General features: G+C 47.0%; 1 protein-coding gene across 1 annotated transcript in view; it reads left to right on the top strand.

Moving 5' to 3' along the window:
* The first annotated feature begins 1,604 nt into the window (after window positions 1-1,604).
* The window catches only part of wnk2 (WNK lysine deficient protein kinase 2), a 50,223-nt gene continuing 30,465 nt past the window's right edge, over window positions 1,605-21,362 (top strand). Inside the window, exons 1-8 of the mRNA XM_062545373.1 lie at window positions 1,605-3,069; window positions 12,417-12,589; window positions 12,956-13,176; window positions 14,517-14,674; window positions 16,211-16,299; window positions 16,802-17,021; window positions 18,610-18,919; window positions 20,188-20,600. Of these exons, the coding sequence (XP_062401357.1) occupies window positions 2,482-3,069; window positions 12,417-12,589; window positions 12,956-13,176; window positions 14,517-14,674; window positions 16,211-16,299; window positions 16,802-17,021; window positions 18,610-18,919; window positions 20,188-20,600 (2,172 nt within the window). The 5' untranslated portion in view covers window positions 1,605-2,481. The remainder of the gene's footprint in view (window positions 3,070-12,416; window positions 12,590-12,955; window positions 13,177-14,516; window positions 14,675-16,210; window positions 16,300-16,801; window positions 17,022-18,609; window positions 18,920-20,187; window positions 20,601-21,362) is intronic.

Below are 21,362 nucleotides of genomic sequence, written 5' to 3'. Positions count from 1 at the left end.
GGGGGAACCTATCTCACCAATCCTTGTACTGTTATAAAGATTCAGTGTGAGTGAGGGGTGGCTTAGCAAAACGAAAGTAAGCGTACGTTATCAACAACTGACGGACCGGGAATGTAAAAGTAATTTTTTAAGTCCCCTGCCTCTTTTGAAGATTATGATCTATTCTTCAACATTGTTTACGCTTGGGAGCGTGAAGCATGGCCACCTTCACATTGGTTTTAGTGGAAGGCTAATATTACACTCCACACACACTTCTCACTTTCGTAAGGTCATGGCGCACAGGGAAACTTTTTGGACAGTGTTGATGGACATGTTCTTAACGTAGACCTACTTTCACATTGATATTAGGCAACATGTTCCATCCCCATATCTTAAATTATCTGTAGGGACTTTTCATGAGCATCCTATCAGAAGACTGGGAACTGGTCATGTGATTGCTTGACAACGTCGCTCAAAAAGTTGCCTGTCACTTATATTTCCATTTATCAATTTCTTCAGTGGGCTATTCCGTGTTTCAGCACGATGATTTGATAGTGGTCAAATTAAACGTCCATCCCCAATCAGATGATTTTTTATATATGTATCGCTCATATATTCACATGCAGTCAATCCTTGCCTGCCTGGTATTGCCAATTCTCAGCAGCATCTGACAAAAGACAACTTCTGCTAGTTCTATTATGTAGGCTACAGTATGTAGGGCTATGTATGTATGTATGTATGTATGTATGTATTTATTTATTTAAGTCGGGTCCATACACCTATCAAAATCAGACCTATTATAGCCAAATAGCCTATCAGTTAATTTATTATGGGCGAAATTAGAATGAGTGATAGCTTGGCTTTTGTCCAAGCCAGATAGTTTAGATGACATGACAAGGAAATACTGCAGTGAGTTTGATTAGACTATAACAATCAGTCAGCTGTAAATTAATATCAACATTTAGATAACACAGATTGAGGTGCTCTCCAAATCGTAATGATGAAATAGAAAACATCCAAACTCCTGAATGCGCGTAGGATACATCGTTTTGAACGGTGTTATGAAGCCTGAAGTCCAGTAGAGGGCGCAGTAGTTCATCCAAAAGGAAGGGTAAAACAGCACCGTCATGTATCATTCATCTGTCCTATACAGAGCATATGCCTTGAAATATTCAACACCCACGTGCACACAATCTCTATCATTATTTTATGTAGCGGATAGTTGGAAACGGTTAAATACGCAAAATTACTTTTACTATCAACGACATTTGCCAATTTTGTAACTGTCATTTCTTAGGCTTATTTCTTCGGAAGAGTACCATCATAGAGTCTTTGATTAAACGACAACCAATCATCTCCCCCGTCACCTCTCCCCTGACGTTACACTTATGTTCTGTGCAGGGTTGTCCTGCACGCTGATGCGCGCCCTTCAGCAGCCTTGGCGTCACGCAGGAGCTGGGCGGGACGCTGCGTGTGGTGTGGTCCGTGACGACCCCAGGCGCAGGGTATGAAGGTACCACTGAAACCTGCGCATTTATTGGATGCATATTGTTGCTAGGGGCGTGGGGCCTGGTGTTAAAAAGACAACGATGGCAGGGCCGTGTGTCATCGGTAGGATTTAGCATATCAACACAAGAGGTCTTTCTATCTCTAGCCGATAGTGTTAGAATCGGCATCGGTTTATATTCACTGGGAGAAGCATTGCCGCAGTGAGTGAATAATCTTATCAACGCTTCAGCTCCAAACCGCGGATATCAGCCAGATGTACTCGTATACACAAAGGTTGTGTCTAAGTTTCTGCGATGCGGAATTACGTGATTGTATGGGAGAAAATTATGTTAAGAATTTTGAATTCTTTTGACATTGCTAGGTTTATATAAACGCAAGGCGTGTTAGCAACTGAGATTATGTCGGGCTACAGCTGCGCACTTGATAGTTTTATGACGAGCTGTCTGAGGGATTAATGAGCGACGTAACCACCTCTGTCAACTACAATTGTGACAGTGGCAAAGCTAGCCCGTGCGCGGGAATGGAAGGAAGAAGCGGCATTTCTTTGGATTTTAACAAAATTGAAATGTCAAGTATAGGCCTGTCACTTGGACTTGAGGTTAGAAAATACCAAAATGCCATTTTAAGATGTTGGCGCAACAGCACTGCGCGGTCATATTAGCTAGCTGTGTGGAATTGTAGGCCAATTGAAAGGAGATGCACGTCGCCCGTCGTTTTTGTCGCTGATGCCGCTTTGGAATGAGAAACACAGCAGGTTAATTGATGTGAATTTGCTGACAGGATAGCCTGCAAATGAAGCCGAACTGCGTCAGAGCAAACGGACGTAGCAGGTATCCTCCATCCTCCGGCTCAGGACGAACCATGATAAAAGCAGCCACTGAGTGTCACAGATAAGTGTTTAAAAATTCACATGAGATGGATTCAGGGCCAGGGTCCGGGTCGGAGCCGCCTCTAGGATGCGCATTCTCTTCCGTTCCTAACCTAGACTCTGACATGAACTCGCGCTCTGTTTACGTGAACGGTGATGATTGCAATGTCAACATGGACCCTGGCGCAGCGCTAAGAGTGCAGGGGGCAAGTGATCCCAGTGCGTATCCCTTGTCGGATTACCGTGGACTGGTCCGCCAGAGGTTCATACGGAGGAGTTTGTGGTTCTCCGAAACAGAGGAACCAGCGTTTGATGCGTCAGAATGTGATACCAGCAGCCCGATCGTCAGCGTTCACTTACGCACCATTGTGGATAGGACTAGAGTTGCACGCGTTGGCTTTCATGAAAGCTCGAGCACCGAAAGTCAGGTGGGACAGAGAGGCAGCGCTACAGAAAGCTTCAGCGCGGAGGATGATAAAGACAAGACTCCAGCCGAGCAAAAGACGGAAATTGCATCCCCGGAACAGCTCAGAACCACCGGGAAAGCGGGAAGCGATGAAAATGAGGAAGAAGCCGAGATGAAAGCTGTCTCCACATCACCTGGCGGAAGGTTTCTCAAGTTTGACATAGAGCTGGGACGGGGTTCTTTTAAAACGGTTTACAAGGGCCTAGACACAGAAACATGGGTTGAAGTGGCGTGGTGTGAACTTCAGGTGAGTAGGTCCTTTGTAATAGCCTGTTAATCATTCAGAACATAAATGTATACAATCATAATGTTCAGGAGTGGGTATCACAAAGTATCTCACAATATGAAACTATCATGAGACGTTGCCCACCACAGTGATATGGTATCACAGTAGGCTACAGTGCCCCTGTCAGACTCTATAAATTATCTACAATCATCACACCACTGAAAAGGCAAAAATAATAATAATATATTATATATATAATAATATTCAGTATTACAGCATCACAGCATTGCAGCTTCACTGAATTTGACAACTGAAATGAAGCAACACATTTTTGACCCACCCTAAATGATAATATCTAACAACGCACACATGTTGATATATCGCCATTGGTTTAAACAAACATGTAGGCTTATACAGTTGATAATGGTACTAGTTAATATACAGTATGACCCTCTGGCCTACAGTTATTACACAATATAAGCCCGACACTGTCTCAATTGCAAAGTTTGTTAGATATTTGAGCTGCTTTAATCCTTAATGTGCATTCATCCAATCTATTCAAAGGTGCGAAGCAGGCAGGGATATTTACGTTAAGTTTACATTCATTCATTTGGCAGAGAGCAAGAGAATAACATCCAAATATCATACAGCAATGTCTGTGCTTAGTATGTGTTGCTTCCGCAGGTTTCTACTCAGACGTAATTCTACTGTGATCAGTTCAAATACATCCGGAATGTGCCACTTAGGTTTGATCAATTATTTATGTGTGTGTGTGTGTGTGTGGTCTCTGAGGCCTCCTAATGAAACAAGCGTGCACCACACAGTCTCTGCAGTGACAGTTCTTCAGTTACCCTTCACAGGAGATGAGATCGTATGAAAGGTCTCTGAAACCCGAGCCCACCAAATCCAAGCTTGAGGAGCGTAGAGCTAAGAGATGGAGCCATTGCATCAGATTGCTTTTTGTGTGCTTGATGCTGCTGATTTCCTCGCCTGACCCGATGTGTTCCCTCGAGGCTCTGGGCCATCAGGAGCACATCAGGACAGTGGTCGAAACGCGAGCCAATAAGACTCAGCGTCCCAAACGCCACTCACAGTCGCCGGCCAATCAGACGCTGCTCTCACAGATGAGATGAGGGAGCAGTGTGGCCTCTGTCCAACCATGTCTGAGAGCTGAGGGTATTTTTACTTCTGAATGCGGAGACGAGCAGGATGGTTTGTGTCCCATCAAGCTGCGATCTGTTCACTCAGAAACACAAACATCTGCCTCATGGCTCATCTCTAGCATCCATCCACACCCGTATGACACGCTAGCAAATCCGAACTCGGATGATATTATTCTTTGTCTTTTTGTCAGACCTCTTAAAGGAGAATTCTGGCCATTTTTCACATCGATCTCTGTTTCTGGAGGTCACTGAGTGCTGTTGGTACAAAATGCTACCTAGCTCGAGTTGCTGAACGCCAGCCAACAGCCTAGAGCAGCTACAGTGCTACACTCTGGGGCCATCTTTAAGATCATGGTGCAAAATCACCGTCATTTTCCCTTCAAGGAAGGAATCATGGACGGGACATGAGCTCTAGTATCATGCCTGATGCCTCCGCCTGGATATTACCGGTGACATTTGCAGGGGACAATTGTCGAGCGGAATTTTCCAAACTAGTTGTCTGGTCCCACAGTAACAAGAAGTATGGCGGTTGTTGTTCCTACCGCTGCAACAGCTGTTACATGCTGGTTATACCAAAGGAGACCCTTATTGGTCGGGGCTCTCTCACTCTCAGTTGGTTTTTATGAGGAGTTTGGTTGATTTGGCATCAGATATGACCTTATAACTGGCAAAGAGTTATGGCCTCGCCCTTTCCAGGGGTCCAGGTTAGGGCAGGGTGAAGCAGCGGAGTGAGCCCTGCATCTTAGCCGAGGCAGCGCTGTTGCTGTTGCACTCTGGCTTGGTGTTGTTCCAGCCTTCCCTAGAGAGATGTGCAGGGTGTGTGGCTCGTGCTTAGCGTGGCTAAAGGAGGGGGAGGGGTTGGGGTACCGGCGCCACTGTCCATGTGCTTAACTTCACATATAGCCAGTGGGGTTTTCACAGCATGATAAATATCTACGCCTTCATTTTGATAAATGTGCCAATTACGTTCCTTTGTACCCATAAAATGGTGTATGATGACTAGATGTAGTTTTTCATCAGTGCAGTGCAATTCTGAGAACAGCCTGTGTTGCCATATGTTCCCGTGCTAATTGAATGTAGCCTAGGAGAGTAGAGGAGACTAAAGGATATTAGGTTACGACATACATCCCATTGAGAACACATGGCTTACATCTGGACATCTCATAACCTAAAAGTCTTGCTATGTGTATGCATGAAGAAAAATACTGAGGGAGTAGCTATGTTTTTAATCAAGCATGGGCGTGAAGCAGTATTTGATGTGGATAATGAATATCGGTCTCTCATTTAGTAATTCAGCAGGCAGATTGTGAGGTCCGTATTTCAGGATAATTTCAACCAGTTGTGCAGCTGACCGAAGTGTTTTGGATACAACACAAAGAGCTGATGGTGTACTTGCCGAGTCCAAATACCACTCCCGCTTCTGCTGAGCAGAGGTAGGGTGCGCTCATCAGCATTCAGAGATCGTAACGTGTGGCACACCTTCCAGTGGGACTGGGATAGAGAGACCTTCCACTGGGACTGGGATAGAGAGACCTTCCAGTAGGCAGCACTTGGATAGACCTTCCAGTAGGTATGACTGGGATAGAGAGACCGGTATAGAAAGACCTTCCATTAGGCAGGACTGTGACAGAAAAGCACTGGAGTGACCATTCAGTAAGGTTCACTGGTCTGTGACACTGTCTCTGTCTGTGTCTGGTCTGTGATACTTGTCTGTGGTGGATGGAGTCAGGAATGGTCATACAAGTGATCATGTTTTTTCAGGGAATGTTGACTTAAAATTAATTTTCATAGTGCATACTCAAATCCTGTTCAGGGCATAAATATGTTGCAAACGAGTGCATCAATACAAGAGGTCAAACAGCGCTTGAAAGCTTAATGCAGGACGCTATTGTCAATCAGTTTGGGCTATTGTGACTAGACATCTAGGAAATCATAGTCTAGACAGTTCAGATTAAAGACAGCGAGTCCGCAAAGATAATCAAGAATCACTAAGCACCTCCAATGAAAAATATCCACAATCTGGACTAAAAATACAGTGTACATAGCAGAATTCAGAACAGTAAAGGTAAATGCTACGTAAACATCAGGAATGTCAGTTGGGAAAGGCAAGGTCACTGGAATGTGTTGCTGAAAACTGGGGGTCTATCTTTAGATGGTGGGGCTTTAGATTAGGGTGGAGGCTGCAGTTTTGTGAGTGGGGGAGGAGTGCTGGTGGTTTGAGTGATGGAGCACCTGACGCCCAGGCTGCCGGTCCCTGGTCCCCAGGGAGGAGCAGCTCTCTGCTGGGGTGAGATCAGATCTCTTCTCCCTACTCAGCCCAGAGAGGAAACCAACGTGCCGCTGAGTGGGAGAGATGCTCCAGATGTCGGGCAGATTCCTCAGTACACCTTTTTTTTCACTCTTTTACAGTCTCAATCTCTGTCTGTCACACACAGAGACTAAGGCAAACAGTTACAGTAACGTGTTCTAGCATTATACATTATGAATGATAAATAAGGAGGATGTTGGTGCTTTAAAGGTGATCTGTTTGGTTTTCACTATGACTCACTTCCTGAGTCATGGTGTGAGATATCTTTGCGATGGGGAAGTACATGGCATATAATGGGAAATTATGTGCTAATGTAATAATGATTTGCTTATGAACTTTACTCTGGTAAGAAGCAGGGACTGTCGGTCAGTGGATCTGTTTGGCTGTGCTATTATGTTGTACTGCCAATTTATTATACATTTTTTGGGGTCTTATTTGAATTTGATTGGCACAGACGCCCTAACACATCGTCAGTGGCGGTTCTAGACTGAATTACTCCCCAGGCGAGATCCTCCACGAGCGCCCCAATGAGTGTTTTTTGACGCACTTTGCGTCAGTCGGGCTCATAGGGTTAAGCGCTCGTGCCGCCCCATACAAGATGCCGCCCCGGGCGACCGCCCGGTTCGCCCGTACCTAAAACCGCCACTGCACATCGTGTATTTCTGCTCTGCTTCACGCTGCGTCAAGAGCTAAGAGTGGCTCCTGAGTCTGTGTGCTCCTCTTGTCATGTAAACGCGTTTGCTATCGGCTGCCTCTCCATGTGCTCAGCATCCACCCCCTCCCCCTCCCCCTCCCCCCTCCCCCCTCCCCCCCCGGAGCCCTACAGTACGGATCCACAGCCTCCGTGTGCCTCTGAAATGGAGGTGATGATGAAGTCAGCCTGATGACTCGGCAATACTGGTTGCTATGTAGACAAGGCCTTGCCCTTTTGTGTGTGTGTGTATGTGTGTGTGCGAGTGAGGTGGGGGTGGGGGGTGGGGTCGGAGAATGGGGACTGCACAAGGCTCAACAGCCTGCTCGTGGTTTGTAATGTAACTGCACACCTTGGCATTGTACTCTGCAAGGATATTGATGAGAGACCTGCAATGGATAGATTTCTGCAGAACTCTCTGAGAAGCCATCATGTATGAATGGGCTGGTAAATCAGACTTGGTAATGAGCATGTGGCTTCTTCATGATCTGCGGCAGTTGTCTGTGATGGTGGATCTGAGCTGGGTGTGAATGATTTGCACTATACATAAAGCCTCTGTGTAGGTCTGTCTGGGCGGGGTGGGGCGGGGTGGGGTGGGGTGGGTTGGGGGATCTGCTGACGCAGCCTCCTAAATCTGCAACGAGGAGCGCGCGAGAGGGAGAGAGAGAAGGAGAGAGAGAAGGAGGGAGGGAGGGAGGGAGAGACGAGCACGTGCACACACTCCCAGATGCTCCCTGGCAGAGTTGGGGTCGTTTAAGGATAAGGCTGGCTCAGTTTCTCCTGGCTATTGACTGGATGCTGCCTGTCCTCATGTTACACCCTCCTCCTCTGGAATGGAGGCGTGAATAAGTATTACAGTCAAAGAGGACACCCTAGTCTGAGCGATTACAGACAAAGAGGAAACCCTAGTCTGAGCGATTACAGACAAAGAGGAAACCCTAGTCTGAGCGATTACAGACGCTGGGGCACCCGCCCGTCTCCATCTCTCCGCCCTGTCAGTACGGAGTCGGACGCGGTGCTACAGTAGCTAATGAATGCGCCAGTCTCCATGCCCGCTGCCCGCTACTGCTGCTGCTGCAGCTCCTGGCATCCCTCAGGATTTTTTCGCGTTGTTTGGCCAGAGGCCTGTTCCCTGGGCACGACGATGCTCTTCTGCCACAGTCGCAGTGGGCTGAAAAGGAGGGGGCGTTACAGTGATCTGTCTCTGTGCACACGCTCCCTGCACCTCCACTCTGTGCCAGTGAAGGATCGTTAAGATGCACCGAGACAAAAAAAAATCAGATATCTTAGGAAAGGCCTATGAGTTTGATCTCTAGATCTGTAGGCTATTTGATACTGTGTGCTCGTTGCTCTAATTATGGGTTGTGTGTGACATAGACATAGCTCACACACACTCTCTCAGTGTGTGTGTGTGTGTTTGTGTGTGTGTGTGTGTCGTTAATGGATTTGTCAGATTTGTGTTTGTGCCAGCGGCGGGGGTTATGTGAGGCGGCGTGTCTGGCTGAGCTGAGTAATGTGGCTCCTGGTCACCGTGTGTTCTGGGGCGCGAGTCGACACACACCGATGGAGTGTGGGTGTGTGTGTGTGTGTGTGTGGTGTCTGACATGCCCTTATATATGTGTGCGGTGGTGTCTGTGTCTCCCTATGTGTTTGTGTGTGTTGTCTCTGTCTCCCTGTGTGTGTGTGTGTGTGTGTGTGTGTGTGTGTGTTCGTTCTGGGGCTCTGAGTCAGGGCAGACCATTGGATTGCGTGTGTGTGATTTAATTCAGGCGAACACGAGACTTTGCATGTCATCCCGTGTCACATTTCCCCGCAGGACACATGGGTCTCTTGTCTCACGTCTTCCTTATTTTCAAACCTCACGCCGTTGGCTCCAGGACCGTGACGCGGCAGCGGTGGGGTGTGGCCTGTGCTGGTGACAGGGCAGTGGGGCGTGGCCTGTGCTGGTGACAGGGCAGTGGGGCGTGGCCTGTGCTGGGGACAGGGCAGTGGGGTGTGGCCTGTGCTGGGGACAGGGCAGTGGGGCGTGGCCTGTGCTGGGGACAGGGCAGTGGGGCGTGGCCTGTGCTGGTGACAGGGCTGTGGGGTGTGGCCTGTGCTGGGGACAGGGCAGTGGGGTGTGGCCTGTGCTGGGGACAGGGCTGTGGGGCGTGGCCTGTGCTGGGGACAGGGCAGTGGGGCGTGGCCTGTGCTGGGGACAGGGCAGTGGGGCGTGGCCTGTGCTGGGGACAGGGCAGTGGGGCGTGGCCTGTGCTGGGGACAGGGCAGTGGGGCGTGGCCTGTGCTGGGGACAGGGCAGTGGGGTGTGGCCTGTGCTGGGGACAGGGCAGTGGGGCGTGGCCTGTGCTGGGGACAGGGCAGTGGGGCGTGGCCTGTGCTGGGGACAGGGCAGTGGGGCGTGGCCTGTGCTGGGGACAGGGCAGTGGGGCGTGGCCTGTGCTGGGGACAGGGCAGTGGGGCGTGGCCTGTGCTGGGGACAGGGCAGTGGGGCGTGGCCTGTGCAGGGGACAGGGCAGCGGGGCGTGGCCTGTGCTGGTGACAGGGCAGCGGGGCGTGGCCTGTGCTGGGGACGGGGCCGATGTGAGCAGCTCCCTCCGTCAGCAGTCAGCACATTGTATTTATACAGCAGCAGTGTGGGCAGGGGGGCCAAGATATTGATCCAAAGAAACCCGGTCACCTCCAGAAGGAGAGTGGCGACCGTCTGATCGATTCTCCGGAGTGGTGTCCACAGCGCCCCCTAGAGTCACATGCTGGACCGTCCAGAAGAGCTGCGCGAGGCGCGTCTCTGTCCATCTTCTATCTATCTATCTATCTATCTATTAATGCAAGGAACGTCTGTCTGTGTGTCACTCTGTCTGTTTCCACGCACAACTCTCGAACCACTCTTCTGACTGCTCTCAAATTTGGTGGGTGTCATCCTAATGGCAGGAGTGTGTGCACTGTGCAGTGCCAAATTTCATGTTATATGAATAAAAAATGCCACATCTACGGGCTCTGCACTAGTTCATCTAATCCATCCATTTAATGGGGCCTTTCCACTGCATCTTATCAGCTCTACTCGACTTGTTTTGGTTTTCCATTAGCAAAGACTGGTATCTGGTAAACAAAACTGGTACCTGGTACCAAAAGGTGACGTTAATGACGTTACAGTTGTTTTCTTCAGGGTCTCTATGGCAGTCGGCTGGCTTATAGGGGTACTTTGTTGCAGTGGAAAACAAACACCCGGTACCAACATTGAGTAGAGTCGAGTTGAGCTGATGTCATGCAATGGAAAAGCCCCATTAGAGCCCTTATTGGTGGCATTTATCCCTGTTTAGGCGAGCTTTACATCTCTGCATCATTGAAACAGTACACCTTTGGCAGTTACAGTATACTCATTGCATAGTTTGGTCTTTAAAATGTAAAACAGCTAAATACATGGAATCAACTCATTAAAGCAGTTAAGTGAATGAAATCAAATCACTTAGTGATTAGATTATTTGAAAGAATTTATTTACAATTTAGTCATGCTCTGTGAAATGAGTAAGTGACTGCTCTTTTATTGCTTCTGTATTAACAAGTACCAACGCTGATATATTGTAACTGCTATATCAGTGATAATAGGATGTGTTCTCAGATGGGTTTGCTAATACAGTGATGAATCCAGAAGTTTAAAACAGAGTTGTCTAAAACTAAAGGACTAACAAGCCAGCAGACTTGCAAGACCAACAGTACCACACTAACACCAAAAGCGTCTTCATAATTTGATGATGTTATTTAAAAAAAACTGATGCATCTATAAAACATACCACAAAGATTGATATGAGGTCTACATAGCGCTACTTAGATCATAGCCAAGATTAGTTGTTTTAGATCTGTTAGACAAAGTTAGATCTGCGCATGAAAAACAATACAAGTTCACCCAATCTGCCTTTCTTTGTGTCCATATTTCAAGCTATAGAAGTAACAAATTATAAAGTGACAAGTTAGTTACAAAAAATCTACAAATGTATCCTATTTAAAAAAAAAAAAAAAAACTTTGCTTATGACAAAGGGTCCTCTCAGCCTTTGCCAGTGATATTTATACCAGCTTTATCTCCCTTAACAAAGGGATTCTCCTCTCTGATTGGCTGATGGGGTGGCCATTAACTTCGTATAACAGGCTACCTTTGAAATAGTTCCAATGTGTTGCCCGTATCACACTTGAATATTAATTCGCCAAACTCGTTGCAAAGTGTAAATAAACGGAACTGTGTGTGCAGCTATGGGTTCTGCATGCCTGCAGCCTGTGGTGTCCTCAGCATTCAGCAGATACAGTAAATCTTCCACTGATAGCAGCACCTCAGACCTCTACTGTGGCTTCACGTGGACATCCTGTCTGGAAACACTGCTGTTGCATACACAACCCATCAGCACAGCTGTCTTAAGTCCCCTATATCCCCCTCAATGAAAATATTATGAGTGACAACATGCAGATTCCCCCCACAGCTATGAGCAGAATGTCTGCAGTGTTGATGGGGGCTTTTACCAAAGTTTTGGTCACTGCAATGGCAAATGTGTGCACTAGTGACACAGCACTTCACAGCGTGTTTGATTATGGCTGAAGGAGTGGTTTTTAAATTATTATTGTGCCTAACAATCAGCTGTTTTGTTAAGTGTATCAAGATGGCTTAGATCTGCAATGCATCCCATGAGAAGAGAGTGTTTTTTTTTTCTTCATCTGACTATAGCAATTGATCTTTGTTCATCCAAAACTTAATTGGTGCACACCTGCTTCATTTTTTGTCTATTTATAGAATATTTCAGTTCAACTAGGTGGAGGTGATAAATGTAGCCATTTGCATATCGTGTGTTAACACCAAACCAACTACTTTTGCTTGCAGCCTCTCGTCCAGATCACATTGAAACTACGCCAGATATGATGCAGCGGGACTATGAGAGGAGAAGAAGGCTTTAAAATTGATTAAAGCAATTCAAAAATAATATTACATTTTTGGGGCCTGAAAGGGATTACTGTATATACAGTGTGAAATTAATTAATGAACAAATTGCACTAACCCTAGACTACTCGGGAGTGTAAGTCCTGAAGGACCTCGGCAATGTCATTCTGGGATACTGGATAATATTCAGAGAGATGGTTCTCCTGGTAATATGAAATGGTGATCAGCCACATATCAGTCTTACTGTGTGCGTGTGTGTATTCAGTGCATTTTGGCATCTCCTTCAGGATCGCAAGCTGTCCAAAGCGGAGAGACAAAGATTCAAAGAGGAAGCGGAGATGCTCAAGGGACTGCAGCACCCCAACATCGTGCGATTCTATGACTTTTGGGAGTGTCCTGTTAAAGGGAAGAAATGCATTGTCCTTGTGACAGAGCTCATGACCTCAGGAACACTGAAGACGTGAGTGTAAACATTCTTATGAGTATTCCTAAATGTTTGCCATTTATCGACAGTTCCAGGTTCTTTAATAGAATAGTAATGGAACATTAAGCGGAACTCAACGCAAGTTTGCACACTACTCAGTTTATTCTACATAATGCAATAAACTGACTACATAAAAAATAAATATATGATACAATGAAATGCAAGAAAATGGATACTGTACGGTTTATGCAATAATGGTGTAAAATTGATCTCTTTGATGTTTTGAAGGTGGCTGATGCTATTTGAAGTGTTGTTCTGCTGTTTTCTGTAGCTACTGTATCTGAAGCGTTGTTCTGCTGTTTTCTGTAGCTATCTGAAGCGTTGTTCTGCTGTTTTCTGTAGCTATCTGAAGCGGTTTAAAGTGATGAAGCCCAAAGTGCTGAGGAGCTGGTGCAGGCAGATCCTCAAGGGCCTCCACTTCCTCCACACGAGGACCCCTCCCATCATCCACAGGGACCTCAAGTGTGACAACATCTTCATCACCGGGCCCACCGGCTCGGTGAAGATCGGCGATCTTGGTCTGGCCACCCTCAAGAGAGCTTCGTTTGCCAAGAGCGTCATTGGTGAGGAAGACTTTTCTCTCCTATACGTACTCACAGCACATGAAGACTTCTCTCTCCTATACGCACTTACAGTACATGAAGACTTCTCTCTCTTATACACACTCACAGTACATGAAGACTTCTCTCTCTTATACACACTCACAGTACATGAAGACTTCTCTCTACACACTCACAGTACATGAAGACTTCTCTCTCCTATACACACTCACAGTACATGAAGACTTCTCTCTCCTATACACACTCACAGTACATGAAGACTTCTCTCTCCTATACACACTCACAGCACATGAAGACTTCTCTCTCCTATACACACTCACAGTACATGAAGACTTCTCTCTCCTATACACACTCACAGTACATGAAATGGTGAATTCCTTGGTGGGCGAAATCATCATTAGTAAAAAAGTTGTCAAAATTAGACTGGTCTCAGATAGTTGTTCAATGCTTGAGTTTGTGATTTATGTCTTTTGTCCCTTGAAGTAAACATGCCTATTATAAATGGCTAGTCACAAATTGTGCATAAATAGCAGAGTAAAATGGTGAAATAACAGAGAGCAGTGTGCAGAGTAAAGCCGCCCTGATCGAAGAGAAGCTGCAACTGAAAGCAGTTAATTGGCAGTGCTGCTCGGCCGTCTCTAAAGTGAGGACACTGCTCAGATTCTTCCACATGGCTCAGTTGCAGCCCGCTCTACTGGTTTAGCCCATGAGCCCTCTACAGCAACCATCATTTTGCCTCTACGCATTCTTTCCTGCTATTAACTAATGTTATTGTGGTTATTGTGGTCTCATTGCTTGTTAAAAGTACAAGTTTGGCGCCTGACCACTACTTCAAATGCACAATATTGCACGTTAAATGTAAGACATTTGTAGTAAATCATAAAATGACCATAATATGTCATCATAGATTAAAGAAACATGTTATCAAATTCTGGCTTCACTGACAACAATGGTACAGCTAGGATACTCACAATTGTGCAGCCTGCAAATACTGTTTATGTTTTAAGTTTGTGTTTTGGCCTGCTGCGCCACCCAATGTACCAATCACACAGCTAGTAGCATTTCGGCCTGTAGATTGCCACATTAGCCTCCTTAACTCTCTCAAATGTTTTGGTTTTGGACTGCAATGCTGTTTTAGACGCTAGTAGTCATTCTGCACCTTCAATGCAGACTGAAATATTTCTTCTGAATTATAATTTGATTTGTATGTCCCTTTGTTTATTTTATTTTAATTTATTTTATTTCTTTACTTTATACACTATGTACAGCACTTTGGTCAGTGTGAACTGTTGTAAATGTGCTTTGTAAATAAATGTTATCCTTACTTTGTGCACGTCTCTCAGGTACTCCTGAGTTCATGGCTCCAGAGATGTATGAGGAGCACTATGACGAGGCTGTGGACGTGTATGCCTTTGGGATGTGCATGCTGGAGATGGCCACCTCCGAATACCCGTACTCGGAGTGCCAGAACGCTGCGCAGATCTACCGCAAAGTGACCAGTGTGAGTATACCCGACGAGCACCCCAACCAGCTCGTCACTGTGTGTGTGTGTGTGTGTGTTAGTTCAGTTTAGGCCAGCTCGTCACTGTGTGTGTGTGTTAGGTCAGTTTACGACAGCTCGCCACTGTGTCACTGCTCAGCACAGTGTTGGTCCACTTAACATGTACATTTGCATGTAGTCATTTAGTTGATGCTAATTTATCCAAAGCCACTTACAAAAAAGGGAACAGTCAAAGTACACCAACAATCAAGGTAGCCTACAGCAAGTTTAGGCCAGTGTCAGTTTACCAAAACAAACAACCCAACTAGCTCATCGCTGTTTCTGTGTTATATTAGGAGATGAGTTTAGGTCAGAGTGCTAACCTCAAAGCACAGCCATTCTGTTGACATTTGAACCCAACACCAACAAAACACTGAAATGTGGGGGGTGCTGTGGCACAGCAGGCTACAGCGTCCGTACCATTTACGGGTCCGACTGCCCACGGGGACCCAGGTTCGAATCCGGCCTGCAGTCATATCCCGATCCCGCCCCATCTCTCTCTCCCACTTGTTTCCTGTCTACCTCTTCACTGTCCTATACTAATAAAGGCAAAAAGGCCAAAAAATATACTTAAAAAAAAAAAAAAACATTGAAATGTGAACTCACCATTCTACTCCCCAAACTCCCCTTCCACTTCCCCAGACTCTGTTCCCGGCTCCCTAGACTGTTGTTATCCCCTCTCAGTGATTAGCTAGAACAATGTTGGCTTGCTGTCTTTCTTGGTCTACAGTTCATGGAACCAGGGTTGTCTACGAAGACCTTTTTTTATTGTAGTGTATCGCTTAACATTACTGATGGTACCTCTGAACTCTAAATAGTTTAATTATTAAACTATTTAGAGTTCAGAGGTACCATAGACGGTACCTCCAAACTTTAAATAGTTTAATTTTAATGTTGACGTTGTTTCACTGGCTTAGACCAGTAGGTCAGTAATTACGAATACATTTCAGAATTGATCTTAACATTATATATCTGCCACAAAGAGCATCAAAGTCATTATCCGGCTTCCTATAGAGTTGTTAGGTGTGATTTCTATTTCAGGCTCATGCTATTTTTGGAAAGCCCAGCCACCAAGTAAAACCAATACAGTAATCAATTAGAGTGTACTTTAGTTCAGCAGTGCTTTCAAGGGAAAGCTGTTTTCTACAGTGCCATTTGGAATGTGGAGAGCATGGAGGGCCTCTGTAATCGAGAGATCGTTTCATGCGTAATATGAATTGTAACGCATCAAACCGTATTTTCAAGCATTGAACTTAAGACGCACTTGCTTTTGAGTCTTTATTATCATGGCTTGGTCATTTTAAACCATTAAAAACTCCATGTGACACCATGTGCAATCTATAGCCTGGAGGGTTGTTTCACTCTTGGTCTGTATGTGTGTGTGTGTGTGTGTGTGTGTGTGTGTGTGTGTATACACTTGTGTCAACATGTGCAAAATAGCCTAACAGAGATGTTTCACAACATGTTGTGTCCTTGTCACTGCTCTTGTGCCTGCAGGGAGTGAAGCCGGCCAGCTACAGCAAGGTTGCTGTCCCAGAAATCAAGGAGATCATTGGCGAGTGCATCCGCCACCACTGGGAGGAGAGGTGAGAGGTGTGAACAGAGGTCAAAGGTTAAAGAGGTTAAAGAGAGCTGTGCCCTAGGGCCTTCTGACCGCGTGATGCTCTGTTGCTATGGTGAATTAGGCACTCGTGTGCATTCTGCCATTCAAATTAGAGCAGTGTTAAAGTGTTCATTACTGACCAAGGCGATACCCAGGGCTATTTCCTGTTTGTGTGTTTGCTTGTTTGTTTGTCTGTTTGCCTGTTTGTATGCAGGAAGTCTGTAGTTGATGTACTAATTAATAATTACAGTCTTTGAAATCTGCTTAAGATAAACTGGGCTGTTGAAGATCAACAGGGCTGTGCGCAGTGGAATTTCCACGGTCTGACCCATTTGGCATTGTAACCATAACACCAGTATTTACTGTGGGTCTGTCGCTGTTGGCGTTTCGTGTGTTGTGTGTGGGCGTTTTGTGTGTGTTGTGCAGTTGCCGTGTGATTCCGTTCTCCTGCCCACACTCTCTGCTCTTATGTCGTCGTTCTCTAGGTACTCCATCAAAGACCTCCTCAACCACGCCTTCTTCGCCGAGGACACAGGCGTCCGAGTGGAGCTGGCGGAGGAGGATGATGGGAAGAAGTCATCGATCGGGCTGCGGCTGTGGGTGGAGGACCCCAAGAAGCTCAAGGGGAAGTACAAGGACAGCGGGGCCATAGAGTTCACCTTTGACCTAGAGAAAGAGGTCCCCGAGGACGTTGCACAGGAAATGGTGAGAATGGACGTTGCGCAATGTCCACCAGTGGTCACTTGATCCCTGTTTTAGTTCTTTTACCATTAATCGAGTACATTAGAGTTCCCACGGGTCATGGAATTTCTGGAATATTATGGCATTTTGGATGCAAGTGTGTTCCAGTCATGGAGAGTCCGGCAATTTTATCATCAGGGAATTTCGTTGCAGCAGAAATACATTAATACAAATATATGTCCACACAAAATGTGTGCACACTGCACAGTATAACTGGTTGTTCGTTTCACTGCTTGCGTGAGTAGCCCAGCTTTGTTTATTCAATGCCCATTCATTCATCTCCCGTTCTAAAGATGTAACTGATTCTTGAATGCTATGCGGCTGCTCTGAAATATTTTGTAGCATATTTTCAGTGATAATGTGTCAACATTTGTGTTTTCACAGTAAAATCTCATCCAATAGCATTCATCCTTATTTTCAGTAATAATGTGTCAACATTTGTGTTTTCACAGTAAAATCTCATCCAATAGCATTCATCCTTATGCACATTAGCTGTCATCCTTAGATTGTCTCACCTGTGTTCAGGCAGCATTAAGACAGATTAACGTTGGCATATGGATGGCCCATTAAAGCACTCACAGTCCACACACAGTCCACTGGTGTAGTCTGTGGAAGTGGGTTGCTGATTGGGTGTTATGTAATGTAGTGTAGTGTAGATATCACCAGTGGTCTTCTGACAGCATGGAATAATAGCTCGAGGGGCCTGTGCAGGATCAATTTTTTACCGGCCCACTGGGGTGTCTGACCTTTTATTCATAATGAGACGCTTTGTTGCGGATGTATTCTAAACAAAGGAGCTTAGAAGCGCCGAGAACATAATCTCATCATCGATGACAAGCCTGGGAGATGATACAGTGTTCTGTTGCGCACATGGGCATGAACCTGATGCTGTGCCAGGAGTTCCTGAAAAGAGAATCACCCTAGCAACCAATCGTTTCTAGTTCCAGACAGGAGAATGACCATAGTTCCAATTTCCAATTAATTTCTAGTTCTACCAGAGCGATCCAGGAAACAGAAATGTAATGAAAGATTTACTGTAATCCTGAATAGGATACGTAGAACAATAAAAGAAACATGAGATGAAGAACAATCTGAATATTGAAGCAGTCTTTGGCGTAGCTCCCCATCACCACGTAGCCTCACTCTAGTTCCTGAAAGGATAATCACCATAGCCCCATTCATTTCTAGTCGCATGAATTTAGGATAATCACCATAGCCCCATTCATTTCTAGTCGCATGAATTTAGGATAATCACCATAGCCCCATTCATTTCTAGTCGCATGAATTTAGGATAATCACCATAGCCCCATTCATTTCTAGTCGCATGAATTTTAGATTCAAGAAAACAGATAATCCTCCCTGCTGTTTAAAGAAGATATTGGCGTACGGCGGTGGCCCACTTGTGAGTGGAGATACAGTATGTTGTTAGTGACTGCAGTTAGCTGAATAAGAGCATAGATGGATGAGGGTGGAGAAGGGAGTGGGTTTGTGACCTTGTGACCTTGTGACCTTGTGACCTTGTGACCTTGTGACCTTACCCGTCCTGTGGCAGGTGGAGTCGGGCTTCTTCCTGGACAGCGACGTGAAGGTGGTGGGCAAGTCCATCCGCGACCGCGTGGCGCTCATCAAGTGGAGGCGAGAGCGCATCATCGCGGCGGCGGCCGCTGCCGAGGCGGAGGCCGGGGAGAAGGGTGCGGAGGGAGCGTCGGGAGCGCCGGGAGCGTCGGGAGCGTCCGGCCTGCTGCAGCTACCCGGGGCCAGCCCGGCCCAGACCGCCCCCTACACCGCCCCCTCCGCCGCCCCCTCCGACACGGACGACACCGTCTCTGAGCAGGACCCGGCCTCGGCTGCCACAGCCACATGTGAGGAGCAAAGTGTGTGTGTGTGTGTGTGGGGGTGGGCTTGGGTGGGAGTGGGAATGTGTGTGTGAAAGGGAGAGCGAGTGTGTGTGTGTGTGTGTGTGTGTGAGGTAAGTAATTACCAAACCAGCAGCCATGAAATGAAACGTGTGTGTGTGTGTGTGTGTGTGTGTGTGTGTGTGTGTGTGTGTGTGTGTGTGTGTGTGTGTGTGTGTGTGTGTGTGTGTGTGTGTGGGTGAGTGTGAGTGTGAGTGTGGGAATGTGTGTATGTGAAAGAGAGTGTGTGTGTGTGTGTGTGTGTGTGTGTGTGTGTGTGTGTGTGTGTGTGTGAATTAAGTAAGCTACCAAACCAGCAGCCATAAAATTACAGCAGCCATGATTGTTTAAGTGATGACTAAAATGACATATTATTAAGATTCTTACATATAGCAAAATAAAGCCCTCAAACTGAAAACACTGAAAAAAATATGCAAATCTACAATTTGCTTACAGTATATACCTAAGCACTGATGTATACAAGTCCAGACAGTAATATGAGAGTGAGACTGATGGAAAGCAGAGCTCAGAATGTCATGTGCCTGCAGAAGATATTCCCATGAGCGTGTACAAGTCTGGCTGAGAATACTGATTCCTTTTGGGCTGCCAGTGCAGATTTTGACCTCTTTGGTATTGTGACTGCAAATACCAGCTCTCTGGCAGATACAGCAGCTCCTCTCCTCCCCTGTCGCCACAGTGCACTCACCAACGAGGATTTTGACCTTTCCAATATGGCACCCATAAGTACCACCTCAGAGGTCAAAATCCGTTGAATGTCACCTTTTGATTATACCTTCAACATTTCACATCCAAACAGTGTCACGGTTCACAACGCACTCACTTGGGTGCCCTGCCATTCATCCTCCAATTGTGAAGCCAATAGGGCAAATGGATCTAATCTGGATATACTGTGTATGACAGGACAGGTCAAATACTCTCACCAGCAGTTCCAACCATTTTGTCCTTTATCTTGTCTTTCATTTGACAGTGCTGTAATGTCTGTCTGTATGTGCTGTTTAACATCCATGGTATTTGAATTGTACAGTGTCCTTGGGTGACTTGAAAGGCCCTTATAAATCAAATGTATTATTATTATTAATATTATTATTGGCCATATTATGTGTGACAGTGCAGAATGCAGTGCAGAATGGTACTTATTTTTTACTGCTTGTTTGTTTTTTGGTTTGTTTGTGTTTTTGTTGACTTGTTTATGTCCTCCTTCTCTTGTTTCCTAGCTGACAGTGGTGTTGGGTCCGCAGCCATCTCAGACGTGTTGAGCCTCCAGCACAGTGTTCCATATCATTCTCTCCCGGAGCCCATCTCCACCACTCAGAGGGCCTATGGCGCCCCCATGCAGCCAGGAGCCTACCAGCAGCAGCCTGCTCAACCACTACAGGGGATCCAGCAGCAGCAGACCACCCAGCTACACCAGGGGGCCCAACAGGAGCCCACCATGCAGCTGCACCCAGGGGCCCAACAGCAGCAGACCGCACAGCTGCAACAGGGGGCCCAACAACAGCAACAACAACAGCCTACTGCACAGCTCAATCAGGTGGTCTACCAGCAAGCCGCTGCACAGCTGCACCAGGGGGCCTACCAGCAACCCTCTCTGCAGCTGCATCAGGGGGCCTATCAGCAGTCTCCTCCAGTAAGTCTGTGTAGCATATTCCTCCAATTAGCTTCCCATTATGCATTCAGTCATTCTCTCATCCTTTTTATGTTTGGGCATCATTTGTGAAATAAATTTGAAAGAACCCTTCGCTCAATTTCTTTTGTTTCTTTTTTTAAATAATTCTTCTCTCCTAACGCCTAACGTGACGCGAGCAGAGGCACTCGAGCGTTCCGTGTCAGATCCAGGAGTACCTGTCGTCGTGCCAGTGGGCGCAGGGGCACGGGCACAGTGCCCGGCGCTGCAGCACCTCCATCATTGACGTGCTGAGGGGCAGCATGCAGCTGCGCCCGCCCCTGAGCCCCCTCTGCTCCTGCCGCCCCACGGGGGAGCCGTCCGCCCCTCCCCCCGAGCGCTCCCCCCACTCTGACCCCTCCCTCAGCGCCCCCGGTCTGCTGCGGCCTCAGGCCAGCTCGCCCGCCTCCGCCCACCTCCCGTGCTGCCCCGCTGGTCCGGCCGGCCAGACTCACGGCGGTGGTGGCAGCGCGACGGCGTCTTGCCCTCACAGGCCGCCCGAGCCTTCCGCTCCCTTCTGCCCCAGCTGCCTCGCCCTGCTGTTGGCGCCCGCCGTGGACGGCACGCTCCGCAACCGCCGCCGCCGCCCGTCGCATTTAAGTCTCCTCTCGCCCGTCCCCCAGCTGTCCCCGAGCGGCACTCACCTGGCCCCCCCCACGACTGCCCTCCCCCTCCCCCTCCCCCACCAGCGCATGGCGGCGCGCAGCTGCCCCGCGTCCCCCAGGA

This window comes from Sardina pilchardus, chromosome 9 (assembly GCF_963854185.1).
Source record: "Sardina pilchardus chromosome 9, fSarPil1.1, whole genome shotgun sequence".
Lineage (NCBI taxonomy): Eukaryota > Metazoa > Chordata > Actinopteri > Clupeiformes > Clupeidae > Sardina > Sardina pilchardus.
This window is presented reverse-complemented; position numbering and strand designations above follow the sequence as displayed.